The 13,725-nt window shown below is 43.3% G+C and overlaps 1 protein-coding gene across 7 annotated transcripts in view; it reads left to right on the forward strand.

Moving 5' to 3' along the window:
- Positions 1-13,725, forward strand: part of CCDC170 (coiled-coil domain containing 170) — a 154,581-nt gene that overhangs the window by 57,436 nt on the left and 83,420 nt on the right. For 3 of the 7 annotated variants that reach the window (XM_072140938.1, XM_072140936.1, XM_072140937.1), the window contains exons 3-4: positions 1,599-1,705; positions 5,098-5,174. In XM_072140938.1, coding sequence (XP_071997039.1) covers positions 1,599-1,705; positions 5,098-5,174 — 184 coding nt within the window. The remainder of the gene's footprint in view (positions 1-1,598; positions 1,706-5,097; positions 5,175-13,725) is intronic. The other 4 variants (XM_072140942.1, XM_072140940.1, XM_072140941.1 and 1 more) reach the window with 2 other exon arrangements.

The raw sequence follows: 13,725 nt of genomic DNA on the forward strand, positions 1-13,725 counted from the left end.
CCTTATGGCGCGTTCACACGTTGCGTTTTGACCTGCTTTTTCATTGCGTTTGAAATGCATATACAACAGCTGAGGAGGGGTGATTTGCCTAATTACATCACTGTTAACATTTCAGTTTACAAAATGCGTTAACATTGCGTTTACAAACGTAAACGGTAATGTAATTAGGCAAATCACCTCTCATCAGCTGTTGTATATGCGTTTCAAACGCAATGAAAACGCGACCAAAACGCAACGTGTGAATGCGCCCTCAGGGCTATCGCGACGCTAGCGCACAGGGGGCGGAGTTTGGGGCAATCGCATATGCGTTTCCAGAGAAACACATGCGATCGGGTTATTAATCGCATGCGTTTCCCGGGAAACGCATATGCGATCGGCCCGAGCCCCGCCCACTGTGCACTAGCGTCGCGATAGCGGAACGTGTGAACACGCCCTCAGGCCCCTTCCACACTTGCGTTGCAGATCACGTCAGAGTCTGATCAGGGTGTGATCAGGGTTTGGTCAGTGAAAAACGCACATTTTGCATCAGAGTTCAATCAGTTTTCAGTCAGAGTTTGTTCAGTGTCTCAGTTTTTCACGCGCGTTTTCAATGCAATTTCAATGCGTTTTTCACGCGCGTAAAATGCGCGTGAAATGGACTCAGGACTGAGCTCTATCTTTTCTATGGCAATTGATGCTTGAAAAACACATTGCACTTGCAAGTGTCTCAGAGTGCAGTGCGTTTTTGATGCATCTCCATAGACTTGTATGGTGCGTTTTTCACACGCGTGACTTGCAAAAGTAGAGCATGTCGAGATTTAAACGCGCGTTAAAAAAAACGTGCGTGTGTGCGTGACAAAAAACGTCTGAAAAGACCCAGAGTGCAATGCAAGCTCTGCGCGTCAAAAGCGCGTGTGAAAAACGCAAGTGTGAAAGGGGTCTAAGGCTGTTGGTTGTCTTACAGGTCGGCAGAAAGATGAGATTCTCTTAATGAAAATAGCTAAAAGTAGAGACATAACTTAAAGCTGCTGCATCCAGTTGCTAAATTTGTACCTTATCTATAATGTATGTTTACAGTACTGGTTTCTGCATGATTGAAAAGGATGCCTTATGGACCCCCTAAAACTCCTGAGCTCAGGCTTCAAGTTATGTTTCTGGAAGAAAGCCTCAGAAAAAGATATATCATTAATTTCTAGGCTAATAATATCCAGTATGAATATTCACGTGTAAAGGGCAAAAACATATTTTGCTACAAATCTAAAATATGAACCTTACACGCAAATAACATTTCAATGAATCATTGTCTATACACACATACAGAAGTAAATGTGTGTGTCTCAGTGTTGTACTGATGTGCACTCACTGATATTATATGACGCCCCTCCTGTTCAGGAGCAGCAGAACAGCCCTACCCTGTGTGTACACAGGTTGCTATGCAGCCAGGTCTCCTGGTAACATTTGTACTCTATGGTGTAGCTGGCAGCAGAGTTGAGTTTTTGTGCTGCCTGCAGAGACGTCCAGGGCATATCCTTCTCCAGTTTTCACTGAAACTTTCATTTCAAAGCGATTGAGGATGAGTAACAGCAGTGTAAGCAATAACAGTGATCTTAATTCTCCAGCTACCATCCCAAGAGCTGAAACAGTCCATGGAAGACAACGTATTGATGTGAATAGCAATGCAGCCCTCCGTTCGCTGTCTCCAAGTCTGTCTCGAGGTGACTCTGAGGTAAACCTAAAAACATAATGAACATAAATGTTCTTTGCTTAAGATATATATGCTTATTATACATACAGGTGTTACCAAGATGTAGTAGGAACAGTTGCATAAAACTGTATTGTATTCAATCTTCACTGGCCAAGCATATTGTATCCTTCATTTTATTCATTATTTGGCAGATATTTGGATCAGTATTGTAATTTTTTTAATGGAAATCCCCCAGCAATATAAATTAAAAATAAACTACACATACTCATCTATCCTCCTTGATCCCGGTGCTGGTCTTCTTTAACCTTAACACGCCGGGATAGCTGGAAAAAAAAGTTAGAAAAGGCTCCCCGGACATTGCATTTTTTCCAGCAATCCCGGATTGTCAAAATAGAAACAAGGAAATAAAGAGTAGCACAATTCACATGCATGTATTATTATATTAGTGCTACCCTTGCATTAACTTCTGTCTAGGGTGAACTAGATTGTTGTATATTACTACCTAGTGTATCTTCCTTTCTACAGATATTTGTCATATTTTGATTGCTTTGATGCTTCTCTTTTGGTGGATTTAAAGGGGTTGCCAGCCTTTGAAAAAATAGATTTCCAGCTAGAGGGGACCAAAAAAAAAAAAAAAATTACGTAACTTCTTTGGTGCTCCTGATCTCTGACTACTTCCACTCTTCTGATATAGCATTGAATATAATGGTGTGTCAGGTTCATGGCAGTGGATGAATGTGGAGTTCCTACCTCTGTATAGAAACACTGACAAGACATTGGCAGGCGGTGGAGCAGGACAAAACATGAGTGTTAGAGGAAGTAAGCATAACATTCTTTGTTTTTATAGCAAAATAGTTTTTTTTAAAGGCCGGACAACTCTGTATTAAAGATTTCATATAAGCTTTACTTTATTATTGTTTGGCCCATTTCACTTTTGGGAAAATGTAATATAGGAAATACAACAACAACTAGGTATGAAGGTATTATGGAAATATATAAAATATTACATATGATCTGACATATCATAATAATCCTCAAGAATTTCTCTCTATGTATATACCGTACCTAGTTCAAATCTCTGTTATGTCATTAGTTTTTTTTGTATTAGTAATTGAAAGCCAAAAATTGGTACAAATCTTTGTCTCACAATAACTGATGTAAATAACTGAAGATATAACAGATGTGCCTAAAATAGAAACCAATAAATGATGTATTCCATTGTATGCCTATACAGTAAGATATACTAAAGCGACGAGCAAAAAGTATATGCAAGGCAACTACAATGGAAGTCACTTGCATTAGGTCAATTACAAGCTTTTCTATTGACTACCTCTAGACAATTAATTTTGTGTGTAGAATAGCTGGTTGGAATTATGCTTTTAAACAACCTGAATTAGGATAAAAAATATTGTGTTTATTATGGAATTTATCAAGCGTTTGATTTTTGTTCCTTATCCAGGCAAAGAGTAGTCTGCTTGCCAAATCTTTACAAGCGGTCCCCTACTTAAGGACACCCAACTTACAGACAACCCATAGTTACAGACATACCCCTCTGACCTCTGGTGAAGCTTTCTGAATGATTTACTATAGTCTCAGGCTGCAATGATCAGCTGTAAGGTGTCTGTAATGAAGCTTTATTAATAATCCTTGGGCCCATTACAGCAAAAAATGTTTAAACTCCAATTGTCACTGGGGCCAAATTTTAAAATATACAGGTTCGACTTACATACAAATTCAACTTAAGAACAAACCTCTGTACGTATCTTGTACGTAACCTGGGGACTGCCTGTACTTGGATTTCTGATTTTTTGTTTTTAACCCTTTAAAGATTCAACCTCTTTCACCTTAACCAAACCATACTTTGTTTTATTTTTCAGTTTACAGAACTGTATGAGGGCTAGTTGTGTGTATATATTATATATATATACAGTATATATGGTGGACCCTTTATTCCATAAAGTGAGACGTTTCTGCTCTACATGAGCCTTTCTCAAGCCATATATATATATCTTTGCTACATACAGATGAATGTGTCTGATTTCACATTGCCAGTTTAGATTTTTTAATTACCCCTTTGTATTAATTTTGTCTGGTGCTACTGAAAAAAGTGACTAAATTTGCGTCCTTTCGAGAAATTGCCATAAATCTGTCCACCTTATTCAGATTGACATACCGTAATAGATTTGAAATAAGGTGTCTAAAGTAGAAAATGGATTGTGCTGTTAAAAAAAGTTAAGACAACAATTTTTCAAAACAGCTGATGTGTCTGCTATGATAAAATTCCACCACATATTCAGTATACTCTCTGTAGTATAATAAATGGCAAACTCCATAAAGTACTAAAATATTGTTATATAGCCATTGTTACTGTGTTCAACATAAGTCGCAGCAAGTTTTTAAGAGAATAGAGGTTGATTGTATCCCAAATGAATGGAGCAGCAGGGTGAGCATGTGAGCTGTTGCTCCATTCACTGTCTATGACACTGATGGATATAACCAAATACTGCTTGTAATGGCGACTTTGTAGCGCCAGTGCTCCCGTACTCTCTGCTGAAGGTCCAGATCTTGTGTTTAGACGGTCTGTACCTCTGACTTCAGTACTGGTGTCCTTTAGTCTACCTAGGGCCAGCTGTCTCGTGTTTCCAATCGTCTTAGAGGTGCATCTGGTGTCCCCTTGGCTCAGTCATCTCCACCATAACCTGCTCTGTGTAGAACAAGGGGTTCGCTGGGGCATTGCCTTCTAAGGATGTGGGTCTTGTGGCACAGTGGATTTACACCCTTCGCATTGTGACACTGTGCTTGGCTGTTTAAAGCAATCCCACAACTGGGGAATACTGATCTGCAAGTTATCACCTATCCCACAGATAGGGGATAACTTATTGTGACCGAAATACCTCTTTGACAACATGAAACTTACCAAAGTACAGTTACATCTCCACATGTGATGTGGACATGTGACCAGTGTGACCATCTTCTATCCTGTGTCTGCTCTGCGCAGAGAAAATCAATGGACTGATTAAAGGGCCAGTATTCTTCATTACAGTCTATGTCAGCAGCATATTGCTGCTAAGGGGAGCAACATTTTAAAAACTAATTATTTATAAGTTTCTTTTTAAGAACCCATTTATATATGAATTATGCATATTCCTAGAATATCCCTTTAAGCATGTTTGGGACACTAAGCCACACTTGCAAAATGACATGTTGGTAGTTTAGTAGCACCAACCCAAAGGTTTAGTATTATATATTATAATACAGACAGACATATTATAACATGGCTAAATGTACATATTCTGGTTGAGTTGAGAAATGAAAGTCTATCATACAACATAAAAACTTTTATTTTCATTATAATACTGTTAACATTTCTAAAACTATAATTAAACATGCATTCCCACTCAATTGTTTCCTAGGGGCAAGATTACTATAACCCTCATAGAAGAACTGTTGACCTCATGGATGAATCAATAGAAGCCAGGTGCACTAAAAGGTGGGAACAATTTGGTAATTCACCAAAAACAGTTGGTAAAGAGACTGCTAAGTATTTCTCATAGCATTACAGACACATGTGAACTTTTTCTGCATTTGCATTAGAATGGGGAAGTTTGATTCACACAATCGGTTTTGTAGCACTTTTTGATGCACAAGTGGAACCAAACAACATACAAAAATAATATATGGCTATTTTCCTAATGCTAAAAGTATTGCTCTTCATGCACCCAGCATAATAGTCTCAATCTATACAGGACCAAGGGTGACAGGACCAAGAGAATTTAACCACCCATTGCCTCAGAACAGGCCTAATAGCCTTTCATTTGTGTCAAGCCTGTATACCATGACCATACTATACGGACTAGTGTGATGCCTCGACACCTTACCAGTTAGGTGGAACACTCCATTGCTTTATTGGTTGCATTTCACTGTACTATACACATTGGGCTTATTTAATAAGGGTCCGGGGACCGCACCAGCATTGGATATTCTGACGATTTCCATTTTGCGCTACATTTAGCATGGTTTTTTGGCGCACGAGAACGGATTTTGGCGCATCGCCGTCGGCTTTCATGCAACACAAATTGGGGGGGGGGGGGGCTGGTGGCGGCTTTGGCCTTCAGACGAGCCGACTGATTCAGACTAAGCACGGGATTTAACATTTAAATTGTGTCGCAAGCCATGCACCTACAAGAAGAAGGTGAACTCCGGCGGACCTGCGAAGGGAGCAACACACGCAGGATATCCAGCGCACGCTCGTAGTGAATCGCGGCACAATCCATGATCGTCGGACATTCCGGATCAGGGATTGCGACGTGGACAGGTAAGTCCATTGTTTTTCTACTCGTCTTGCTCATTTCCCCATGTTTGATGTAGTTTTTATTCTGTATTTGAAATCCAATAAAATGATTGAATATAAAAGTATTGCACTTCAAAGTTTAAAAGGAAGAAAAAAACCCTAGAGATAAAAATGTCACATCTTTAAAACCATTAGTGCAGGTTTTTTGTAAGATACAGTTTTTATTTGCAGTATTTAGATGAGGATTAAATGTCTCTATAAGTTGTTTGTCTCTTATACAGTAGGTACGGAAAGTATTCAGGCCCCTTAAAATTTTTCACTCTGTTTTATTGCAGCCAATTGGTAAGATCAAAATAGTTCTTTTTAAAACTTAATATAAACTCTGCACCCCATCTTGACAGAAAATAGCTAGCATCGATTGCAGGTGTTATCCTGTTGACTGCCGCTGGCAAAGCTGCTGGCAGCTTCAAAAACATGGCGGCACATGGGCACCCCCTTTCCCTAGAACTGATATAAATATAAATAAACAGTAAAAATCATAAACACATTAAATATCGACACATCTGAAAATGCCCAATCTATCAAAATATAATAACAGTTTTTCACTGCGCTTAACCCTGTAACGGAAAATAGTGTCCAAAGTAAAAAATGGCACTTTTTTGCCATTTTGAAAAACATTAAAAAATCAATAGAAAGTGATCAAAAGAGGCCAGGGGTTATACAAAGTTAGAGGAGTGTGATCAGGTTTTGGTAAGTGAAAAACTGTCACAGTTTGTTCAGTGTTTCAGTTTTTCACGTTCTTTTTGACCACTTTTTGCTGCAAAGAGTCTTTTGTGCAGCAAAGAGTCAGTGTAAAACACATTGCACTTGCATGTATCTCAAAATGCAAATAATTTTTGATGTGTCCCCATAGACTTGTATCACCCCCTAAATAATCTATATACACCCCCCCACATAATACATCTACATACAGCCACCTAACCCCTCCCCCACAGCAATACCTCTATATACCGCTGTTGAAAAAAGTGAAGAATAACTGCCCATAGCACCAAAAACGGGCCATGAAATAACAAAGGTGATGTGGGAAGTCACAATCAAAAATATCACCTAAAGTGCCAAACGCTATGATACAGTAATATTGGTAGTCAGGGATACTCACTTTTTGTCCAGGTCCAAGTGGTGTAAATCCTAAAAAGTGTGCTGCATGCATGATCTTAGAGGGCTCCGATGCGTGGCTTGACCGCTCTTTAACCCCTAGGCGCACCAGGACATTATAGTACATCCCCACGGCTAGATGCAAAGCACACGGGGACGTGCTATAACGTCCTGCTTCTGGCACCGGCTCACGAACAGAGCCGGCACCAGAAGCACCATGTTGTAACACCCGCAATCGGAGCTGACTCCGACCGCGGGTGTTAATCCCTTACATGCCATGGTCAAGCATGACTGCGCGTGTAAGGGTGTTTCCGCTATGGATCGGATCCCCTGTGCCGCTTACCGGGGGATCCGATCCACTTCTGGGCAGCCCCGAGGACTGCCGTGTGACCATTCCGGGTCTGACTGTAAATTGTCTGCGCATGCTGACTCAACTGTCTGGGAATGGAGCCACACGTGCGGGATGGTGGCACTTCAACGCCATGGTATCCCAGATTTTGAGCTGACTGTCCTTGACTGGGAGCGATGCAGTGCAGCACCACAGCTGCGCATTGCTTGCGGGGAGTGACAGTCAGCACCGCTGCGCATTGAACTACATTAGATGGAGACCAATTGTCATATAGTACATCCCCACGGCTAGATGCCAAGCACACAGGGTCGTGCTATAACGTCCTGCTTCTGGCACCGGCTCACGAACGGAGCCAGCACCAGAAGCACCATGCTGTAACACCCGCAATCGGAGCCGACTCCGATCGCGGGTGTTAATCCCTTACATGCCATGGTCAAGCATGACCGCGGCGTGTAAGGGTGTTTCCGCTATGGATCGGATCCCCCGTGCCGCTTACCGGGGGATCCTATCCACTTCTGGGCAGCCCCGAGGACTGCCATGTGACCCTTCCGGGTCTGACTGTAAATTGTCTGCGCATGCTCTCCAGGAAGCCAGTTCATAAATGAATCTGGATCAATTCTTGTTTGGTTTCTACCTTATTCCTGTATTTCTACCTGCTTCATTTCTTGTTATTTACCTGGTCAGGAGAGGTTTTATTCATTGGGGGGAACTTTAAATGTTTTTAATATTTCTGTGTTGCGGTGTACTATGATACAAATAAAATTTGTTTATTTTTCACCTTTTGGGTCCCATATAACACTTTCTTTTCTTGTGAATTTGTAATTGGTTGTGTTTTGTATGCTTCGATCCTTACTATATTTGCGTCAGTAGTGCTAGTCCCGTGCTCTGTTTAATAACCACTTATAGTGACACAGGGCAGATTTAAAAAATGGGGCCGCGTCCTTAAAAGGAACTTGTCACCAGGAGACCCATTTTTAGCACTCCCCCAGTCCTCACAGAGCATAGTACATACACTGCCAAAGTGTTTTTGTATAAAAAATTGGTTTTACAGAAAAAAAATATGTTAAATTGTACCTTTCATTAGCATGTGCTGTGTGACTAGGCAGTTGCCTAATGGGAAGGGCTGGAAAGGAGCAGTTCCCCCCCACCCTTGGGAAACATGTGACCTTTTCAAATATATGAATAACTCCCCACACTCGGGATTGGCTGTAGAGCAGAAGGGGGCGTCGCTAAGCCAAGGGGGCGTCGCTAAGGTGTTTTCATATATTTGAAAAGGTCACATGGAGGAGCTGTTCCCCAAAGGTGGGGGGAACTGCTCCTTTCCAGCCCCTCCCATTTGGCAACTGCCTAGTCACACAGCAGATGCTAATGAAAGGTACAATATAACATATCTTTTTTCTGTAATACCAATTTTTAATACAAAAACTGTCAGGTTCGCTAGGGAGAATGCTGGGACTTCTGGTGGTGGCAGCAGCGTTCTCCGAACCCCGGCGCGTGTCCGCGCAAACTCCACCTCTCGTCCTGGGCAGCGGCTGCTAAGATCTCGCGCTGTCTAGGAGTGGCTGGGACTTTGAACCTCTGCTTGGTGCCTGTTGTTCTGCACCGTTAGGGGTTAATTCCCAGATGCTGTCCAGCTCCTATCAGGTTCTGGAGGTGGAGTTCTGGCTGCATAAATTGCAGCTTCACTAGTCACCTGTGCCAGTGTTTGAAATCTCTTTCTCCACTTGCTTGCTGCACTAGGTTGTATTGCTCTGTATCTGTATTGTTGTTACCTCGGCTAGTTTTTGACATTGACTATTTGCTTACTGACTTTGCTATTGACGTACCCTCCCGTTGTGACTCCGGCTAGTTTACGATTCTTTTGTGTTTTATGTTCGTCAGTCTGTTTGTATTTCCCTTCCCGCACTTAAACCAGAGTATTCCGAGTCTTCAAGTAGTCGCCCCACGGTTTAGCGTGGGGGGGCTATAGGAAGGGACAGAGGCTGGGGCAAGCTCAGGGCACACTATCCCCTGTCTTTTGTGTACCCAATCCTAACAGAAACACTGGCCACTCACAGGTCTGCATCCTGTATCCGACCTGCTACATTCTCTCCTTCCATGGAGCCTTTGTCAGCTGTGGTCGCTCAGGTCCAGACCCTAACTCAGCTTGTTCAGGATCTAGCTTCCCGTCTCCAAATTCAGGAATCTATGCAGGTTCCACAACAGACATCACCGCAGGATCCACTGCCACCCATGCCTGAACCTAAGGTTCCTCTCCCTGACGTGTTTTTTGGTGACCGTAAGAAATTTTTTTCATTTCGGGAGGGCTGTAAACTTTACTTTTCTTTACGCCCTCGTTCATCGGGCACAGAGATTCAAAGGGTGGGCGTGGTAATTTCCCTGTTGCGTGGGGATCCGCAAAATTGGGCTTTTTCTCTCCCACCTGACTCTCCATCCCGTTCTTCTCTTGACGCTTTTTTTTCTGCTTTAGGCCAGATTTATGACGAACCTGACCGCCGAGCACTTGCAGTTTCCCACCTTAGATCTCTGTGTCAGGGAAAACGGACAGCAGAAGATTATTGTGCCCAGTTCAGACAGTATGTGACTGACTCGCAATGGAATGACTGCGCCCTAAAGGACCAATTTATGTCCGGACTGTCAGACCGAGTACAGGACTTAGTCTTAGCTTATGCCGAGCCTCAGACATTAGATGATGCTATGACTCTGGTCATCCGAGTTGATCGTCGCCTAAGATCCAGGCGATCACCTCGGGTGTCCTCTGACTGTCAGCCAGCGGCCAATCTGTCTCCGGGTAGTCCAGAATTGGAATCCATGGAGCTGGATAGCATCTCTCCTGCACAGCGGAAGCAACATCGAATGAGACATCATCTTTGTTTCTACTGTGGAAGTCCTGATCATCAGGTCAACACCTGTTCCAAGAGGCAGCAGCAGGAAAACTTCCGCTCCTAAGCAGTAGTCGGGGGGACTGCTTAGGAGCTCAGGTACTCCCAATTGTGTCTAGAATGTATTTACCTTGTACGGTTAAGTTTCAGTCTGTTTCCTGCACTGGTCGCGCCTTTTTGGATTCAGGTGCTGCGTCTAATTTAATTGATTATAGTTTTGTCTCTCAGTTTCGCATGTCATTGATTCCATTGTCCACTCCTATCCAGATGTCGGGTGCGGATTTGACCCCTCTACAGGCAGGGTTGATTAAATTCCGAACCCCACAGATAAAACTTATGGTAGGAGCTATGCATGTAGAATGGTGTTCTTTCCTAGTTATGGAAAACCTGTCTGAAAATGTCATTCTTGGTCTACCCTGGCTCCGGATCCATAATCCGGTAATTAATTGGGAAACTCTGGAGCTGGTTCATTGGGGTCCTCACTGTAAGGATCACCTGTCCAGAGTTTCATTATGTACAGTAGTGGCGGAAGATCAGAGTCTTCCAGGTTTTCTCTCTGATTACTCAGATGTGTTTTCAAAACCCTTATCCCAAGTACTTCCTCCTCACAGGGAGTTTGATTGTAAAATTGACCTTCTTCCTGATGCTAGATTGCCAAAGGGTCGTATATATAACCTGTCGGTACCTGAACGGGAGGCACTGAAGAGTTATATTGATGAGAGTTTGGCAATCGGACATATCCGTCCTTCTGAGTCGCCCACTGGGGCCGGGTTCTTTTTTGTTGAGAAAAAAGACAGTGGTTTACGGCCGTGTATTGATTATCGAGAATTAAACAAGATAACGGTAAAAAACTCAGGTCCTCTCCCCTTGATCCCGGATCTCTTAAATCAGGTTTCTGGGGCCCAAGTTTTCTCTAAATTAGATCTCAGAGGGGCTTATAACCTGATTCGGATCCGGGAAGGGGATGAGTGGAAAACCGCATTTAATACACCTTTGGGACACTTTGAATACCTGGTTATGCCCTTTGGTTTGAGTAATGCCCCAGCGGTTTTTCAAGGGTTTATGAACTCCATCTTTCATGATTACATCGGTGTGTTTATGGTGGTTTATCTAGACGATATTTTGATTTTCTCTCCTGATATGGTTTCTCACCAGCAACACCTCCGCCAAGTACTTACCAGGTTGCGCAAAAACCACCTCTTCGCTAAGCTGGAAAAGTGTGTTTTTTGCATCCAGAAGGTTTCCTTCTTAGGTTATGTTGTGACTCCCTCTGATGTACAGATGGATCCGAGTAAGGTTCAGGCGCTCACGGACTGTGTTCGGCCTACCAATCTTAAGGCCCTACAACGTTTTTTAGGTTTCGCTAACTATTATCGGAACTTTATAAAGAACTTTTCCGTGATCGCCAAACCCCTCACGGATCTAACCCGTAAGGGTGCTGATCCGAACAATTGGTCCCCTGCCGCTTGCTCAGCGTTTGAAACTTTAAAAGCGGCATTCTCGTCAGCCCCAGTCTTGGTTCAACCTGACCTCTCTCTACCATTTGTTGTGGAGGTGGATGCCTCCGAGGTAGGAGTTGGTGCAGTCTTGTCTCAGGGGTCCTCCACTCTCACCAGACTTAGGCCCTGTGCATATTTCTCTAGAAAGTTTTCCTCTTGTGAGAGGAATTATGATATTGGTAATCGAGAGCTCCTTGCCATTAAGTGGGCATTTGAAGTCTGGCAACACTTTTTGGAGGGAGCTCTTCATCCGATCACTGTGCTCACGGATCATAAGAACTTAGTATATTTGGATACTGCTAAACGTTTGAACTCACGTCAGGCTAGGTGGGCCTTGTTTTTCTCTCGCTTCAATTTTGTGGTCACCTACCGACCTGGGTCAAAAAATGTGAAGGCTGATGCCTTGTCCCGTAGCTTCGGGACTCCTGAGCTTCCAGAGGCTACTGACAGTAATATTTTGTCTCCAGGGGTTGTGCTGGCAGCTGTCTCCTCCCACCTCTCCTCTCAAATTTTAGCAGGACAAAGATCTGCACCTAAAGACCTTCCGGAAGGCAAATTATTTGTTCCTCTTTCTTGTCGTTTGAGAGTGTTGGAGGAGACGCATTGCTCGGTGTTGGCAGGTCATCCGGGAATGCGGAGTACCTTGGATCTCTTGAAGAGAAGTTACTGGTGGCCTCACATGACTAAGGATGTGCACGCATTTGTCCAAGCCTGTCAGGTCTGTGCGCGAGGAAAGACTCCCAGGAGACGTCCTGAGGGGCCTCTTCTTCCGCTTCCAGTTCCCACCAGGCCGTGGTCTAAAGTGTCTATGGACTTTGTCACTGATCTGCCAGCGTCTCAAGGCTGTACAGTGGTTTGGGTAGTAGTGGACCGTTTCTCTAAAATGGGACACTTTGTTCCGTTAAAAAAGTTACCTTCAGCTGAAGAATTAGCTGAATTGTTTATACAGAATATTGTACGCCTCCATGGTATACCAGATGATATTGTGTCAGATAGGGGCGTACAATTTGTTTCCAAATTTTGGCGAGCATTTTGTTCTAGACTGGAAGTTAATTTATCGTTCTCGTCGGCGTTTCACCCTGAGTCTAATGGTCAGTCCGAGAGAATGAATCAGGAGATGATTCAATATCTGCGACTCTTTGTCTCGGACAGTCAGGACCAGTGGGTGAAATTCCTTCCGTTGGCAGAATTTGCTATTAATAACCACAGTAGTTCGTCCACACAGGTATCTCCGTTTTTCTGCAATTATGGTTTTCATCCTCGTTTCTCTTTTTCATCTGTGCCTGTCTCTAATATTCCTCGAGCGGAAGCTATTACATCCAAGTTGCGCTCACTCTGGTCACAGGTTCGGGGGAATATTCAGAGGGCACAAAATTCTATGGTCCAACAAACTGAAAGAAGGCGCACTAACTCCGATACGTTTGTGGTGGGGGATAAAGTGTGGTTATCCACGAAAAACCTTAAATTGAAGGTCCCCTCTTTGAAGTTTGCGCCCAGGTTTGTGGGTCCGTTTGTTGTTACGCATATTGTTAACCCGGTTTCCTTCAAGATTACACTTCCAGCAGGGTGGCGGGTCCATAACACCTTCCATAAGAGTCTTCTGAAGCGCTATGTTGAGCCTGTTTTGCCTCTTTCTGACCCTCCTTCTCCATCTATTGTGGAGGGGAATCTGGAATTTGAGGTAGAAAAAATTGTGAATTCCAGATGGGTAGGTAACTCCCTGCAGTACCTGGTCCATTGGAAAGGTTTTGGTCCTGAGGATAGGTCTTGGGTTCCGGCTAGAGATGTTCATGCTCCACGGTTACTCAGGTTGTTTCATCAGACCTACCCTCAGAAGCCATCTTTAAGATCTAGGGGTCCGAAGG

Source organism: Engystomops pustulosus, chromosome 3 (genome assembly GCF_040894005.1).
Source record: "Engystomops pustulosus chromosome 3, aEngPut4.maternal, whole genome shotgun sequence".
Taxonomy (NCBI): domain Eukaryota; kingdom Metazoa; phylum Chordata; class Amphibia; order Anura; family Leptodactylidae; genus Engystomops; species Engystomops pustulosus.